Source organism: Helicoverpa zea, chromosome 14 (assembly GCF_022581195.2).
Source record: "Helicoverpa zea isolate HzStark_Cry1AcR chromosome 14, ilHelZeax1.1, whole genome shotgun sequence".
NCBI lineage: Eukaryota > Metazoa > Arthropoda > Insecta > Lepidoptera > Noctuidae > Helicoverpa > Helicoverpa zea.
In genome coordinates this window covers 12,709,507-12,728,180 of record NC_061465.1, presented here as the reverse complement: position 1 = coordinate 12,728,180, position 18,674 = coordinate 12,709,507, and the positions used below count along the sequence as shown (strand labels likewise).

The 18,674-nt window shown below is 42.6% G+C and overlaps 2 protein-coding genes across 6 annotated transcripts in view; both read right to left on the bottom strand.

Moving 5' to 3' along the window:
- Nucleotides 1–14,765, bottom strand: part of LOC124636259 (rho GTPase-activating protein 4-like) — a 31,350-nt gene extending 16,585 nt beyond the window's left edge. For all 5 annotated transcript variants that reach the window (XR_006985113.1, XR_006985114.1, XM_047172256.1 and 2 more), the window contains exon 1: nucleotides 14,210–14,765. Coding sequence is in view for 3 of the 5 variants with exons in the window: in XM_047172256.1 (XP_047028212.1) it covers nucleotides 14,210–14,327 (118 nt within the window). In the remaining 2 variants the exon portion in view is untranslated. The remainder of the gene's footprint in view (nucleotides 1–14,209) is intronic.
- A 1,075-nt stretch (nucleotides 14,766–15,840) lies between these two features.
- On the bottom strand, nucleotides 15,841–18,017 carry LOC124636698. The gene is made up of 2 exons (XM_047172860.1): nucleotides 16,397–18,017; nucleotides 15,841–15,926 (listed from the first exon to the last, which is right to left on the bottom strand). The coding sequence occupies exons 1-2, from the start codon at nucleotides 18,015–18,017 to the stop codon at nucleotides 15,841–15,843; spliced, it is 1,707 nt and encodes a 568-aa protein (XP_047028816.1).
- Nucleotides 18,018–18,674: the final 657 nt, after the last annotated feature.

Below are 18,674 nucleotides of genomic sequence, written 5' to 3'. Positions count from 1 at the left end.
AGCCGGCGACGGCGGCGGCGGCGCACAGGCGGCGCGCGCTAAATATAGCGCCGGCGCCGGCCGCCCGCCTCTGATTCACACATAGCACAACACCATCGCGCCCAGACACGAGCTTTAGCGCATCTTAAGTATTGCGCTTTCAATACTATTCAAAACATCCCGAAAAACAGACATTATTTATCAGCACTGTGACGGTCACACAATATGGTATGGTCAGTGACAGCGACAGATTCTCACCACTTGACCAGATGAATAGCCAAAAGAGTCATGCAATAAATTATGGGAACAAATATAATGACCACCATAAAATGCTTTGATACCCTTAGTTTTGTAACCAGAAATATCTACTGAACACCAGAAAAATAAAGTCTAAAAATGTAATAGTACCAGCTATTTTAATCACGACTTCACTTTAAATTGTATTCGACCACCAAATTTAGTAAATGATCACCAACTCTTGACGACCAAATTAATGTATTATTTTTGCCTAAATAAGTCACTGTGATTGCCATAATATGTAGGCTTATTACCAAATAAAGTATTATGACGTCATATTAAGTTATGTGTCCGGCTTGCAATGCATGCGTGAGTGTCAGTATGACGAGTGACAGGGGAAAATGGAAGAAAATGACAGATTGCGCCGACCCCAAGTAAAATTGGGAACAGGGCAGGAGAAAGAAGAAGAAGAATGTGTTTCTCAATACACTCCCTCGAAAAGACACTCTTATCGCACTGTTTAGAGGCATGCAATAGACAATTTTCCACCCTAGTGCAGGAAAAGGGTCCCCATAATGTTATTACATTTATTGTATCAGGCCGAACTTATTTTTTTGGAGTCAGTTTACTTAAACAGGATAGCAAGATGTAAAAACTTTGATTATCATTTTATATTAAAACGCTGGTATAATTTTGATGATCATTTACTACTTTTGGGATAACAACGATTTATTTGGACTCATTTTGCTTAAATAGGATAGCAGAATTTAAAAACTGGTTATAATCTTACTTTAAAATGGTGGTTTAATTTTGGTGATCATTTACTATTTTTGGCTTACGCATGATTTATTTTGGAGTAATTTCACTTAAATAGGATAGCAAAGTGTTAAAACTTTGGTTATAGTTTTACATTAAAATGCGAGTTTCATTTTGGTGATCATTTACTATTTTTGTCTGCTATTTGTTACTATATCTGGTGATCAGTTAAACATAAGCCATAAATTATACCGTAGGTACTACAACTCTTTCGCGGTTTTACTCGCTTCTGGAGGATAACTACTTCTCATAACTGCATGTATAGCCTAGTTACTAAAACAGGGATTCCAATGTTGAGAGAATTTCTGAACTCGACCCAGCAGTTATTATAGAAATATAAATCTATCCCTTTTGTGTTTTGCAGTTAGAGTAGATAATGTGGAATTATTGTAAATTAGGAGCCACCATGGCCATAAGATTTCAAACCGCGAGAGCCACGCATGTCAACATTGTTGCACGAAAACAATTGATAGTGTATGAGTCAACTTAATCGTTCTAGCCGTTTTCCCGTGGTTTCACTCGCGTCCTGTGGGAACTACTGTCCGTACCGGGATAAAATTCAGTCTGTTACTCGCAGAATACAAATTTTTCCTCTTTATAATAACAGTACTTATAGATAAATCAGCGAACACATATCTAGTATAACGTTATAAATAATAACCTCACACGAGGAAGTCTACGCTATTAATCATCATATTGTTACTTATGGTTAACATTTTCGGTTAAAACAATACAAATTGCGCTACATATTCAATAGGCATTCAGTGACGCGAGCCACATTAAATGTATTGTGAAGTGTGTCCTCAAGTAATGGAGCTACTCCTCATGTAGTCTCATATTAGCATAAGTATTATTATTGTAATAGTAAAGCTGCCAAGCTCAATTATACCAGTGGAAGAGTTACAAGAACAGGGACCTTTAAGACCATCACAAGCTGGACAAAAATGCATGTTTAACAAAAATAAACACCATTTTTTTGCAAAAGATTACTCTTGATTAAGAAAATGTAAAAAGTTGAGATATAAGGTACCTACCATTGATGTGATTCTGTGAACCGGCGGATTGAACTAGAGCAGGAAGTGTAAGAAACATGTAAGTAGGCAGCTCGACAGTTGCGCAGCACATGTGTCGCGGCCGGCAGACTGCGCCCGGGCGCGTATGTCATCGGCAGGCGCCCGCCACCACCCACCCCAGCCACATTAACTATTTCACTCTGTAGCAGCGTTTGCCGCTAACGATTGCATTGCCAATCGATCAGTGATTACTGATATAAAATATTCATTACAACAATTACTTAGAAAGTACATTATACAAACTTAGAAAAGTCGCATTGGTACTTGCCTGACCTGGAATCGAACCCACGCCCTCATAACCAAGAGTTGGCTCTTTACCCACTCGCCTGTCACTTTCCGATGCTGAATATCTTCAAAATCACGAGGGTAGCAATTGGTAGCAACTTATTTCGAGAGGAGTGTATCGGCGAGAGGAGTGACAGCGATCCTGACGTTAACTTGGTGAAGTCGGTTTCTATTTTGTTCATATAGCTTCATAGAATGTTTGGAAATGGGCGTTCTTTTCGCGATTTCTATAAAAATAAATATGATCTACTAGCTTCTGCCTGCGGCTTCGCCCACGTAGAGTTCGGTTATATCGCGTTTCCAAGAGAACCCTCCAAAAGTCCGGGTTGGCTGTAAGAGAACCCAATTCTGGGTTAAGCTCGCCGTTGTACATAAGGGCCTATGCACACCACGTTTTTTAAACGCGCCGTCGACGCGCGTTTGTAGCGATACAGACGCGATACGCGCGCAAGTCAGACGCAGCCTGTAGACCTTTGCACACCTGTATACATACAGACGCGCGTGTGTAGCGATACAGACGCGATGCAAACGCGCGTTTGTATCGATACAGACGCGCCGGTGCCGCGCGTTTGTATCGATACATACGACAACAAACTGCTCTGCAGGATAAAAACGCGCCGGCGACGCGCGTCGACAGCGCGTTTAAAAAACGTGGTGTGCATAGGCCCTAACTGTCTGCATTCCTTTTGTATTTACTTTTTAGTGTGCAATAAAGAATAAAATGAAATGAAATGATAAAAAGTATCCTATGTTCTTTCTCAAGGTTAACTCTATCTCTGTACCAAATTTTATTAAAATCAGTTCAGCTGTTTAGACGTGAAAGCGTAACAGACAGACAAACAGACGGTTACTTTCGCATTTATAATATTAGTAAACATCACAGGGGCCCGCTCCGCTCGCACCTTTAAAATACCCAGATCCTTTTTGCGTTTACTTTGTCAGTCTTTGAACTGAAAACTATTTACATAATAGGTACCTACAGTCAAGGGCGGCTAAATTTTCTTCTTCCCCGGGAGGTAAACTGCCACGCTACGCCACTGAGTATGTCTCCAACCATATTGAATGTATACCATATTAAACATTCCGGTAGGTATGTTTTTGGTGCGCTATATACTTCTTACCTAAGCTAGGGTTCCGCCGGAAAATGGTGAAACAAAAAGGGTTCCGACGCCAATGAATTCGGGAACCGCTGATCTATCAAACCATTTTAATAATATTAGAAAACTGTTAACATGGGTAATACCTAGGTTACCGATTTTGATGTAATTGTGTCACTGCAAGTCCGTGTATAAAAACAACAGTTAAAAAGTTTAATGACCCAAGATAGGCTTTACCAACCGGAAGACGCCTTTTGGGTTGGTTACTCATCCTTATATCGTGTCAAAGGTCTTACTTTGTGACCGTGAACACCTTCGTATGAATTTATAACTTTATAACCATGTAGTGAAAACTAACCAGGCGTGACCTGAAAACTGAGTACGTTTTTAATGATTGCTCAGTTCACATCCGTCTCACCTCATAGTACCATTTATTTCAATCACAGAAATTGTGGAATACAGATATTTTTAAATTCCAACACTTGAACAAGTCAACACTCACATGAACAGGGTAAGATAATGCTTCCGCTCATGCTCACCGAACGAGACGTAAAAAACTCTTTTACTAATTATATATTTATAATATTTTTTGGAGATCATCAGATACCCTCCCGCTGTTGTTACATCGTAAGGGAGTGTCAGACTGAGACTCAGAACTGGGGTTTGCTGACTCTCTCTAAGAAGCGCATGGAACAACGCACGCCGCCTTCATAGGTCTGTTGTCTCTTAGGAGGCGTAAGAACGACGTGCCAGCCGGTAGCGATACTGCCCGCCCACAAACCCAACATCGGAGGCCCTTAGAGTTTGAGCCCCACACGTGTTGGTAAATAGTTACGAGCCGCTATCAACATTGGCGAGAACTGTACTATTAAATGTAGGTATCCATATTCTGTAACTGTTATTTAAAAGGCCATGAAAACCAGGTGTGCGTGTGATCATAATTAAATCTACATTTCAATTAATTAGTATTATTTGTTTAGATTTTCCTCTTTCTGTACGCAGTTAATTAATACCTATCTACTAATCATAAAACTGAAAATTATGGTATTTGGTTGGCTGATGAACGCTTAGCGCGTTCTCTAGAAACTCTAGCTGACCACTGGTTTATTTAAAAAATATATTTAATTATGTGGTTACTTTTTATTTTATCCGAGTGCGCGAGAGGTGGGCGCCAGAATTGGGCTAATGTAGCTTCCCAACAGTGAAAATCAGTTTCAAATCAGTTCAATGGTTTCAGAGACTATATGGTGCAAAAAAAAACGGAGCTCTCGTCTTTGGCCCCATGTATGTATATATAGGTACCGTAAGTACCTTTTTCCAGTCATGTCAGGCACGTTTCCACACCCATATTGAGGTTATTCCCAAGTTCATCCAAAAATTATTCCCAAAGTGTTTCACGACGAAAGTATTTCATAAAAATATGTAGCACACCGGAGTGGTTTTAGTCGGTAAGCTAAGCGTCCGGCACGCCGCGCTTCCGAGGATGCCCATGAGAACTTCCCGCCCTCAACATAGTCGCGATCGGCGCTACACTCAGGATACCTACTTAAAGAAAGCGGGAAGCCATTTCTTTATATAGGATATGCAATCAAACATGCAGTTTGAAGGGGAGGTGAACCAAAGCTGAAAGTGGTGCGTGGGTGGCAGTGGCCGCAGCTCAAGCGATCAGAGGAAGTGGCCAATGAACAAAGCGCTCACGAACCGACACATTACTAATGTGTCGCATTATATCATTTAACTGACTGCTGCAAAGGAAGTACCTACTCCTTGCGCCGGAATGTAAAGCTGCCTCTTGAGACGAAACGCCGAGCGCTGTTGTGCCACGTTATACTCTCAAACGGAGAGTTATTTAAGCTTAGTAAGGCCGCACGTACGTTTGTCCGAACATCCTTGAAATACCGATGAATCGTTTTTCTATACTTTGTGACGAACTGCGAACACTACACGGTTTGCAAAATATCATTTGGCGCGTAAGATATGTGAATGTAGGGATGGCACTAGTTTCTCAATTAATTATGGCTTATGTTTAACTGATCACCAGATATAGTAACAAATAGCAGACAAAAATAGTAAATGATCACCAAAATGAAACTCGCATTTTAATGTAAAACTATAACCAAAGTTTTAACACTTTGCTATCCTATTTAAGTGAAATTATTCCAAAATAAATCATACGTAAGCCAAAAATAGTAAATGATCACCAAAATTAAACCACCATTTTAAAGTAAGATTATAACCAAAGTTTTTAAATTCTGCTATCCTATTTAAGCAAAATGAGTCCAAATAAATCATTGTTATCCCAAAAGTAGTAAATGATCATCAAAATTATACCAGCGTTTTAATATAAAATGATAATCAAAGTTAATAAATGTAATAACATTATGGGGACCCTTTTCCTGCACTAGGGTGGAAAATTGTCTATTGCATGCCTGTAAACAGTGCGATAAGAGTGTGTTTTCGAGGGAGTGTATTGAGAAACACATTCTTCTTCTTCTTTCTCCTGCCCTGTTCTCAATTTTACTTGGGGTCGGCGCAATATGTCATTTTCTTCCATTTTCCCCTGTCACTCGTCATACTGACACTCTCACGCATGCATTGCAAGCCGGACACATAACTTATTATGGCATCATGATACTTTTGTAGGAAGAAATATAAATGGGTTTGGTATTTACATCGATATATTTACATAATATTTACAAGATAAATTGAGACAATAAAAATATACATTTTCTTCCTACCAAAGAGAAAAAACCGACTGCCGACTGGTTTGACAAGTCTTCATTTTTACGAACGTAGCTGCCAAACCAGCCGGCCAGTACCAATAAGTGGCGAAAGAGGTAGGTCACCACATCACCCCCCCCCAGAGACCTTCAAGGGCGATAATAAGCTGGGAAGTGGACGCGACGTCCTGACCGCGTCGTTCTGATGACGCCATCGTCAGCCGAAGGTAAGCCTCGGTTATCCGCGTCAGGTGAGTAGTGATGAGTGTTATTGTCGAGTGGTGACTGTGGTGAGTTATGTGCGATAGTGTTGTGTGGTGAGTGTGCTGTGGTGTCAGGGTCACGCAGTATGAAGGCCGGCTTGATGCGGTCTATCGATACTGTGACCTGTTTACCGTTCACCAGTAGTTTGAACACCTTGTCACCTCGTTCGAGCACCTTGTGAGGTCCAGAGTATGCCGGTTTCAGACCACCACCAGCAGTGCAGTCCCTAAGGAACACGTGCATGGCTGTAGCCAGCTCCTTGAAGACAAATGTCTTGAAGCGGCTGTTGTGTCTGACTGCTGGTGCTGGCTGCAAACTCCGGACAATACTCCGAAGCCTAGAAAGGTAATCGGTCATGTCGACCGTTTCCTCGACCCGCGGGTCGAAGAACTCGCCTGGAAGGCGCAGTGGCTGGCCGAACACTAACTCGGCAGCGGAAGCCTGTACGTCTTCCTTGAAGGCACTGCGCACTCCTAACAGCACAAGTGGAAGAGATTCCACCCAACTGCTGCCTGCGTGGCAGGTGATTGCAGCCTTCAGTTGACGGTGGAATCGCTCCACCAGTCCGTTGCAGGCTGGATGGTAGGCAGTGGTCCTACGATGCTGAAAGCCAGCAATGCCGGATAGGCACTTAAAGAGGGCCGATTCGAACTGCCTACCTCTATCGGTAACGATATCCGATGGGCAGCCGAATCGGGCAATCCATCCACCCAGTAAGGCCTTTGCCACGGTTTCTGCAGTGATGTCTGCCAGGGGTATTGCCTCAGGCCATCGCGTAAAGCGATCGACGGCGGTGAGACAATACCGGAAACCTTGACACAGCGGCAAAGGTCCTATGAGGTCAATGTGGATGAAGGCAAATCTCGCCTGGGGCAACTTAAAGGTCTGCAGTGGTGCAGAGACGTGCCGTGTGGTTTTAGAGCGCTGGCAAGCCAGACAACTCTGAGCCCAGTTACGACAGTCCTTCCTAACCCCAGGCCACACATAGCGGGCTGCAATCAGCCTGGCAGACGCCTTAGTACCAGGGTGACTCAAGGAGTGCAGGCTGAGAAAAATTGACCTGCGCAGCTCCTTGGGTACAAAAGGTCTAGGCGTGCCGCTGCTGAGGTCGCAGTACAGCTGCTGTTGTGAACCTGGGACGCTAACCAACTGCAGACGCAGTGAGTTGTCCCCGGCGAGCAGCTGCTGCAGCTCCTGGTCATCTTCTTGTGCTGCAGCGATCCTCTCGACGGGCACAGGTTGAGTAATCTCCTCAACCCGCGAAAGGGTATCCGCCACGACATTATCCTTCCCGGAGATGTGCCTGATGTCAGTAGTGAACTGAGCAATCAGGTCCAGGTGACGGAACTGTCGTGGGGAACAGTTTTCTTTACGAGAGGTGAAGGCGAATGTGAGAGGTTTGTGGTCCGTGTAGATCACGAAGTCACGAGCCTCCAGCATATGCCTGAAGTACTTCACGCTCTCGTAAATAGCGAGCAGTTCACGGTCGTAAGGAGAGTACTTAACCTGCGCGTCGCTCAGCTTCCTGGAAAAGAATGCCAGAGGCTCCCATGCTCCTCCGGTACGCTGCTGTAGAACTGCACCTATAGCCTTGTCAGACGCATCCGTGACCAGCGCCATCTTGGCGGTGCAGTCAGGATGCGCCAACAGTGCTGCTCGACACAGACTGTCCTTGCAGCCCTGGAACGCCTCACGTTGGTCCGCTGTGAAATTGACAGGGTGCGAACCCTTCACGGAGTCGGAGAGCAGGCTGTTGAGAGGTGCTTGACAGGCTGCGGCATTCGGGATGAACCTGCGGTAGAAATTTAGCATCCCGAGGAATCTGCGCAGCTCCCTGACCGTTTTTGGCTCAGGAAAATTCTGGACAGCCTCAACTTTGGCAGGCAACGGTCTCGTCCCTTTGGAAGAGATGTGATACCCTAAAAAATTAACCTCCGACGCACCAAAGACGCACTTAGCACTGTTGATGACCATACCATACTCTCGCAGTCTGGTGAACAGCTGACGCAGGTGCAGCTCGTGCGTCTTTTGGTCTTTCGAGAACACCAAAAAATCGTCAAGATATGCGTATGTAAAGTCCAAACCCCTGAGCATCTCATCCACGAAGCGCTGAAACGTCTGTGCGGCATTTCGAAGCCCGAACGTCATGAACGGAAATTCGAAAAGCCCGAACGGAGTCGTGATCGCAGTCTTCGGGATGTCATCCGGATGCACTGGAATCTGGTTATAAGCCTTAACTAGGTCAATCTGCGAGAAGATGGTACAGCCAGACAAGCTGTGCGCGAAGTCCTGGATGTGCCGGATAGGGTATTGATCCGGGACAGTGCGTGCGTTCAGCATCCTGTAGTCGCCACAAGGGCGCCATCTATTGCCCTTTTTAGGAACGAGGTGAAGAGGCGACGACCACGGTGACTCGGATAAACGGCAGATACCGGACCGCAACATGTCATCAAACTCAGCCTTCGCAATTTTTAATTTGTCCGGTGCTAATCTGCGTGGGGATGAAGATACTGGTGGCCCTGGCGTAGTACGAATGTGGTGTACTGTATTGTGTTTGGATGTGTCGTGTATGCCGCGAGGTCGAGTGATGTCGGGATATTCCCGCAGTATGTGTGTAAACGCGGAATCACCGAGACTCACCCTCACCGAAGACACATCATCAGAGCGGCGGACAGGCGACGCCGGGGTGGAGAGCGTAGTATGGTTGTCGATGAGGCGTTGGTTCCTGCAATCGACAACCAAATTATAATAAGACAAAAAATCCACACCTATTATCGCCCTTGTAACGTCTGCAACAATAAATCGCCAGGCGAAGTCGCGGCGCAACCCTAGGTTTAATGTTAAGCTCACAAAACCGTAAGTGTTTATCACAGTGCCGTTTGCTGCACGCAGTTCATACTCTGTTTTTCCTAATCGTCGCGGAATCGCCGACCGGGGGTATACACTGAGGTCGCTGCCGGTGTCAACCAAAAACTGTATCTTCAACCTTTGGTCGGTGACGAAGAGGCGACCAGCGCTCGGACAATCATCGGCCGCCATCACAGATTGCCCCGCGCATTTCCCGACGTTGTGTAGTCGCACGGTTTAATACACTTCTTAGCGTTATCACCGAACCGCTGGTGGTACCAGCACTGCGATCTTCTGGAGCTGGACCGGTGACGTGAGCGACTACGGGAACGGCTTCTGTTGCGGGATAACCTCTCGAGCTTGAGCGCCATCTTCTGCATCTGCCGGTTTAGCGCGGCGATCTCGGCGTGCAGACCGCTGGTGGACGACGACGGTGCAGTGGCGACGGCAGCTGTTGATGCCACCTGCGCGGGACCGGTGATGACGTGGATACGGTCCGCTAACTCGGCCAGCTCGGCCAAGTCCAGCTTGGATTGCGACGCCACTATGGTCTGCGTACCTGCTGGCAGACGGCTCGTCCACATCGTCCGCAGAAACTCCTCGGGAACACCTGGACCGGCGAGGTTGAGGAGGTGCCGGTAAAACTGCGACGGCTTCCGGTCGCCGAGCTCCTCGTGCATGAGAAGCTGCTTCACCTTCTCCTCGCGTGAAGCTGACTGCCTCTTGATGAGCTCGGCCTTGAGCTTTTCATACTTATCGCTGGCGGGCGGGTTGGCGATTATGTCTTCGACGACGTCGGCGTATTTCGGGTCGAGGTGACCCGTGACGTAGAAGTATTTCGTCTCGTCGGTTTTGATGTTCGCCAGCGCGAATTGCGCGTCCATCTGCGCGAACCAAAGCGCCGGCTTCTCAGGGTAAAACGGTGGAACTCGCACGCCCACGCGGCATGCCTCCGCAGCGTCGATGCCGACTTTGCTAGTCTCAGCACCGTCAACGTCGGCTTTGCTGATCGACATTGTTGTCGTGCTCAGACGGGGTCACCAAATGTAGGAAGAAATATAAATGGGTTTGGTATTTACATCGATATATTTACATAATATTTACAAGATAAATTGAGACAATAAAAATATACATTTTCTTCCTACCAAAGAGAAAAAACCGACTGCCGACTGGTTTGACAAGTCTTCATTTTTACGAACGTAGCTGCCAAACCAGCCGGCCAGTACCAATAAGTGGCGAAAGAGGTAGGTCACCACACTTTATTTGGTAATAAGCCTACATTTTATGGCAATTACAGTGACTTATTTAGGCAAAAATAATACATTAATTTGGTCGTCAAGAGTTGGTGATCATTTACTAAATTTGGTGGTCGAATACAATTTAAAGTGAAGTCGTGACTAAAATAGCTGGTACTATTACATTTTTAGACTTTATTTTTCTGGTGTTCAGTAGATATTTCTGGTTACAAAACTAAGGGTATCAAAGCATTTTATGGTGGTCATTATATTTGTTCCTATTAATTATTATTATGGGAGCTTGGACATGAAAATCAAGCAAGCAATATTCATCCAAGCATACATATTACTAATGCGTGAGATTGTTTGCTTACACAGTTTGCCTGTTCAACCAATGTGTCTGGCATGGACAGTGGGGACGTAAACGGTACACGGTCAGGAAAGACATAACCTGTCTTTTACTTCTCACTTTGACAGCATTACCGTGAAAGCTGCTAAAATGGCAGGTTTTATTAAAAGAGCGTGCAAAGAGTTTAAAGGCACTGCAGTGTTAAAAACTCTGTTTAATAGCCTTGTTCGTAGCACGTTGGAATATGCTTCCTCGGTCTGGAATCCAATGTACAGCATTCACTCGGACAGAATCGAATGGCTTCAACGAAGCTTTACACGGTACTTACGGTTCAGGGATAATAGCTGCCCCAACAGAGCTGACTACACGCTTCGTATGAATCATTTTGGACTGTCTTCTCTGCATGATCGTAGGATTCTGGCGGATATGGTTCTGCTTTTCAAGATAGTGAACGGTCAAACATGCACTCCCGAACTGCTTGAACAGATCAAATTAGACGTTCCTCGCGGGTGTCGGGTGAGATCGGTTAGGGCACGTAGTACATTTGTGAGTAGAAGCTGTCGTACAAACTTGGGACGCTCCGCTCCCCTTAATAGGATGATGGACACTTACAATAAGATCAGTGCCAGTAATCAAGATGCTGACATTGATATCTTTTCGGATGCTCTCTCTCAATTTCGCTCTAAAATTATGAAAGCAGGATTGATTCGTAGTTCTCACTGATCTCCCATCAATATTGTTAATTATTTTTTTTTTTATGGTTGGATCTCGTTAAATTTATTGATTTATTACTTGATTTAATTTTGTTTAATTTATCGAATTTTGTATTATTTTATTTTCATTTTTTAATTGTATTGTGTTATGTTTTAATTTTTTAATTGTATTGTGTTATATTGTGTAATAATGTTTTAGTTTCTTTTAATTTAATTTTATTGATTTAAGTTCTTTACAGCCGACTACGCTATTATCTGTGAGCGCTGTGCACGCCTGTAACTGATTTATTTACACAGAACTAACAATTCTATACTAATATCTGCGTAGCATTTGTAAATAAGTTGTTGGTGTGCCTTGTAATTTAATAAATTTAAATTTATACATGTTTATGGATGGTGATGATGATGTCGTCCTAGCCTATTATTGGCCACAGCAGTATACATCATATAAGGGATTAGCCAACTGTGCAGGACATATTATAGTGCAGAAGCAGTTGCACAAACACAGATGCACTCACTATTCCTTCGCTCTCATAGCCCGATGGGTAGTAATCCAACATGGCTGGTGAGAGTTCAGGCATTGACATGCTCTGCAATGCTCAAGTGCACCAGTTTCTAAAACCCACAAAGCAGTCAATACATTCATCATCATCATCAGTCTTGTTATCAACCCGCTGCTGGACACAGGCCTCCTACCACAAAGAGAAGGATTGACAATTGTTGATTTGATTTCTAAATCTCTCGCTTACTCAATGTGCATTAGTTTCTTCAGAGTTTATAACCCAGGTTTCCCCAACATGTTTTCCTTCACCTCAATTCAGTAATTGAAGACTAAAATGTACATATAACTATACTAGCTTCTGCCAGCAGTTTCACCCGCATCCCGTGGGAACTACTTCCCGTACCGGGATAAAAAGTAGCCTATAGCCTTCCTCGATAAATGGGCTATCTAACACTGAAAGTAATTTTCAAATCGGACCAGTAGTTCCTGAGATTAGCACAAACAAACAAACAAACTCTTCAGCTTTATAATATTAGTATAGATATCACAGAAGAGAAAGACCAATGTAAATAGATATAACTTACAAAAGTTACATTAGTTAGCATAAAGGCAAGTCTGGCCTGTAATTGAACCCGCACTCATACTTCAGAGGCTGCTGGAGAGGGTGACTTTACAGCATTTACACCTTTCTTTATTGTTTCAGTGGCTCAACAAGGTATGGTAAGGTACTACCACACATAGAAATGACTCTACTCTCATTTAGCTGTGAGATGTGACCACTTCACAATCACAATCCACAGATAGAGTGAATGTATTGCTTGCAAGCTGTAGCCTTAAACCATTTCACAATTCAATCATTGTGAGGACTACATTTACCTACTTTAAAAAATAAATAAATAATATGCAGAGAATTGATTGAAGTATAATATTATCAGCACCTCCAATTAAAGCTCCTGAATGTTCAATATTAAAAGCTTCTTCTGGTTATATTTGTACTATTAGCTCATGTAGCATGTGATGTAAATATTGGATAAACACCAAACTAAAGTTTCTGTGTGTCTATTCTTTCCAAAGTTTGTATATCAACTATCGTTGTTGGGCCCTTGCTGACTCCGACCTGATTGTAAGAAGGTAAGTGCTGATCCAAAACAAAGCTTAGGGAACAAATATAATGACCACCATAAAATGCTTTGATACCCTAAGTTTTGCAACCAGAAATATCTACTGAACACCAGAAAAATAAAGTCTAAAAATGTAATAGTACCAGCTATTTTAGTCACGACTTCACTTTAAATTGTATTCGACCACCAAATTTAGTAAATGATCACCAACTCTTGACGACCAAATTAATGTATTATTTTTGCCTAAATAAGTCACTGTGATTGCCATAAAATGTAGGCTTATTACCAAATAAAGTATTATGATGCCATATTAAGTTATGTGTCCGGCTTGCAATGCATGCGTGAGTGTCAGTATGACGAGTGACAGGGGAAAATGGAAGAAAATGACATATTGCGCCGACGCCAAGTAAAATTGGGAACAGGGCAGGAGAAAGAAGAAGAAGAATGTGTTTCTCAATACACTCTTATCGCACTGTTTAGAGGCATGCAATAGACAATTTTCCACGCTAGTGCAGGAAAAGGGTCCCCATAATGTTATTACATTTATTTTATCAGGCCGAACTTATTTTTTTGGAGTCAGTTTACTTAAACAGGATAGCAAGATGTAAAAACTTTTTTGATGATCATTTACTACTTTTGGTGATCATTTACTACTTTTGGGATAACAATGATTTTTTTGGACTCATTTTGCTTAAATAGGATAGCAGAATTTAAAAACTTTGGTTATAATCTGACTTTAAAATGGTGGTTTAATTTTGGTGATCATTTACTATTTTTGGCTTACGCATGATTTATTTTGGAGTAATTTCACTTAAATAGGATAGCAAAGTGTTAAAACTTTGGTGATAGTTTTACATTAAAATGCGAGTTTCATTTTGGTGATCATTTACTATTTTTGTCTGCTGTTTGTTACTATATCTGGTGATCAGTTAAACATAAGCCCAAAGCTTATACGAAAGGTGCAAACTCACTGTTGAAGGCGGCCAGCTTCCGTGTAGAGCCGAGCCGCTTCATGGGCGTGCGCGGCTCGACGTCGCGGTCATCCAGCGCCGGCGCTTCCGTGCCCGTCGGCGTCGTAGCTCCCGACATTGTTCTTACTTGCTAGATCACGCACTCTCCCGGAACAACATTACAAACCACTTTTCTTTACAACTATTCTAAAATCCTTCGGCACCTCAGAAAATAAATATATTTACAAACAACTGATGGTATAATAAATACAGCACCAAAAATCGTTTTTATCATAGGAATCAACGGTCAAAATAGAAAAAAACGTTCGCAGTTCGATAGACTCAAACAAAAGTTCACGTTCGATTTATTTACATTTTGGAGTACTTTTTTCGTCATGGGCACATAACATTTCATGTTAACACTGAAATTACTGTTCATAAATTATCTTAATTCATAAATGAAATCATTTTTCGATTTTATACCAATTTTATTGCAGACTGCAGATGCATGGTTTGCAGCTGCAATCACAAGCAAGAAGCAGCACACAACACAACTCACTCACACGCACAGAGTATACGCGTCAGGGGTAGGACCAGGGGGAGGACACTCCGTACATTTTGACAGCTAAGTAAACGAAGAGTCGCCACCTTTTATTTGGCCCGGAAACTATTTACTATCTAAAAGATACCTTAAATTACCAACAGATGGCACTACACTATAATCGATTTTGTTTGTTAATATAAAATTATTTATGCAATATTAATTAGAGAAAAGTATGAGGAAAATATTAGACACTTTAAAAAAAGATATAATAGGCGAATAAATTAAATACGGTTTAAAAAAGCACAAATATCAAATTTCATCTAAAAAGACCTGGTGTCAGTATTCCAAGTAACTTAACAAAACCGATCATAATAATATCAATATGGCGGTTTTTTGCATTCCGCATACACGCGTAAATAAAAAGTAATTTCATCATCATCTTCCTGCCCTGTTCCCAAGTCATTTGGGGTCGGCGCAACATGTCTTTTTCTTCCATTCCTCTCTGTCAGACGTCATACTTACATCCACTCCTTTTTGCTTCATGTCTTCTTTCAGGCAATCAATCCATCTTTTCCTCGGTCTACCTCTGCCTCTCCATCCCTCCACATTCATACTTAGCACACTCTTTGTAGCATGCGTTTCACACCGTCTCATCACATGCCCATACCAGGACAAACGCTGACCTCTCATTTTCTCTGTCACTGGCGCTACTTTCAGGCTTCCTCTGATATACTCGTTCCTCACTTTGTCCATTCTGGTAACACCACACATCCATCTCAACATTCTCATCTCTGCTACATGCACTCTTTTCTCATCCTTCTTTTTCAATGCCCAACACTCTGATCCATACAGGACGACAGGTCTTATGACGGTTTTGTAGATTTTGCCCTTCAGTTTGAGAGGCATCCGTGGGTCACAGATAGTGCTAGTTACCTGTCGCCACTTCATCCATCCAGAATTGATCCGATGCGTAACGTCCCTGTCCACCTCACCGTCACTTTGGACGAGTGAACCAAGGTACCGGAAGTCGGAGCAGGCTGGTAGGGGCATGCCGGCTAGGGTTATGGCCATGGGTCTTGATATACCGCCAAAATCGCAATGCAGATACTCAGTTTTGCTCTTGCTGACCTTTAACCCTACCGTCTCCAGTCTTAGCCGCCATGCTTCCAATCTGCTCTGGACCTCTGGTCCACTCTCCCCCACCAAAACAATGTCATCGGCGAAAAGCATACACCAGGGAACCTCCTCCTGTATGTCCGCTGTAAGGGCGTCCATTAACAACAGGAAGAGGTAAGGACTGAGCGCCGACCCCTGATGTAAGCCAACGCCTACACTGAAACTGGCGGTAGTGCCGGCTGTGGACCGGACTTGTGTACTGCATCTGCCGTACATCGCTCGGATCAACTGCACATACTTCCCTGGCATACCTTTCTCCTTAAGGGCCCACCACAAAACCTCACGAGGTACCCGGTCATATGCCTTTTCAAGGTCAACGAACACCATATGCAAGTTTTTGTGTGCGCCCCTGTACTTTTCGCACAGTTGGCGAATACAGAATATAGCGTCCGTTGTACCCCGACCAGGCATAAAACCAAACTGGTTTCGTGAGATATCACTCTCTTCTCTCAGCCTTCTTTCAATAATTTTCTCCCAGACTTTCATACTATGTGACATTAACTTTATTCCCCTATAGTTGTTGCAATCCAACACGTCACCCTTGTTCTTAAAAATGGGCACCAGGTAACTATTGCACCATTCGTCCGGTATTCTTTCCTCTTGCAACAACTTATTGAAGAATAAAGCTAACCACTTCCATCCATTCATCCGCAATAGCTTCCATACTTCCACTGGTATTTCATCCGGTCCTAATGCTTTGCCATTCTTCATTCCATTTAGTGCTTTTCTTACCTCATCCACACAAATGTTTCTGACTAGGCCCTCATTTACTGGTTTATTGTGGAGCACACCACTCCACTCATTTTCTTCATTCATCAGTCTTTCAAAGTATTCCTTCCACCTTCCTTTTATTCTCACGTCATCCGAGAGGACCGTTCCTATTCCATCCCTTACACACTTAATTTTGCTTACATCCCTCGTCATTCTCTCTCTAGATTTAGCTAACCGGTACAGGTCTTTTTGGCCTGCCGGGCTATCTAGAGCATCATATAGTTTCTCGTGTGCTTTTGCTCTTGCAACAGCCACGGTCTTTTTAGCTTTTTTCTTCCATGCATCATATTCATTTTTCTTTTCTGCCTTTTCACATTCATTATTCTCGTGTGTCCTCTGCCATTCCTTGAACTTCACTTTCTTTTCTCTCAACACCTCTTGAACTTCTGTAGACCACCACCATGTTTCTTTCTTTATCACACCTTTTCCTTTCGATTCTCCTAAAATTCTTCTTGCTGTCATTCTTATAGTCATTGCCATTTCACTCCAACACTCATTCACACTCCTTTCATTCATATCTCCCATTTCAATCATCTTATCTACAACCGCATTTCTAAATTCTTCCGCCAAATCGGCCTTTTCCAACCTGTGCCATTTTATGTTTGGAGGTAACTTCTCTTTGCCCTTTATTGACTTTATTGTGAACACTACTTCCATAACAAGGGGTCTGTGTTGCGAGACTACACTTTCACCTGGTATAACCTTACAATCTTTTATGTTCTTCAAATTACTGCGTCTAACCAAAAAGTAATCAATTTGTGTGGCATGTGGACCGCTTTTATAGGTGACCATGTGTTCTGTGTTCTTCTGGAACCACGTGTTGACCACTGCCAGATCAAACGCAGTAGCCGATTGCAACAGGGCTTCACCCTCGTCGTTCTGGCAACCAAACCCCCACCCTCCATGCACTCTTTCATACTTCCCTCTCAATCTGCCAACATGGCCATTAAAGTCTCCCCCGACAAATACTTGTTCATTTACTGGCACATTCATCATAACTGCATCCCAGTCCTCCCAAAATTTTTCTTTCATTCGTTCATCACATCCTACTTGCGGTGCATACACGCTAATTACGTTTACTATTAAATCCTCTAACACAAATTTCACGACTATTATTCTATCATTCACTCTTTTTACCTCCATCACACACTCTTTCAGATTCTTATCTAAAACCACTCCTACACCATTCCTTTTCCCATCACTTCCACAATAATAAAACTTGTATCCTTCACCAATTTCTCTAGCTTTCGTACCTTTCCATTTTGTTTCTTGCAAACATGCCACATTTATTCGTCTTCTCTTTAACACATCCGCTAACTCTCTGGCTCTTCCAGTCATCGTTCCAACATAAATAAAAAGTAATTTATAATAATTATTTGTTTTCCTTCGACCTTTTACTATATTAACGATGACATTTTCTATTAGGGTAAGTAGCACCATGTAACTATAACGATAACCAATGTTATAGTTATATGGTGCTACTTACCCTAATAGAAAATGTTATGAATATGATGCATAATTATAATATTTTTATAGCTATAGCTATGTAGGTAGTTCGGGGCCAATTTAGAGAAAGATGGCGCATTGTCAAATTGGGTTGCAAGAATAACACGTGAGTGGGCTCTCTTTTCCCTATATATTACTTTACTCTTTGGGTAGGACACTTCCATACATTGACAGATGTGGGGTACCTATTTTTTTTTCAAAAAGCGACATCTACTAGCTGCATCGGTAAACAATTAGTTTTTTTTTTTTTTTTAATTTTTAATGGCATGGCCCTCTAGCCTGTGTGCCAAGTAAACAATTAGTTACTTTAAGTCACCACAGGTGGCGACACTATTGATACAAATATAATTTTTCTCTAAAATTAAATTAATTAATATGATTTTAACTACCAATTTATTTTATTTATGTCGTATTATAATAATTTGCATAGATATAAAACTGCATAATATTTAAGATATTTTTTTTTTTATAATTTTTAATGGCATGGCC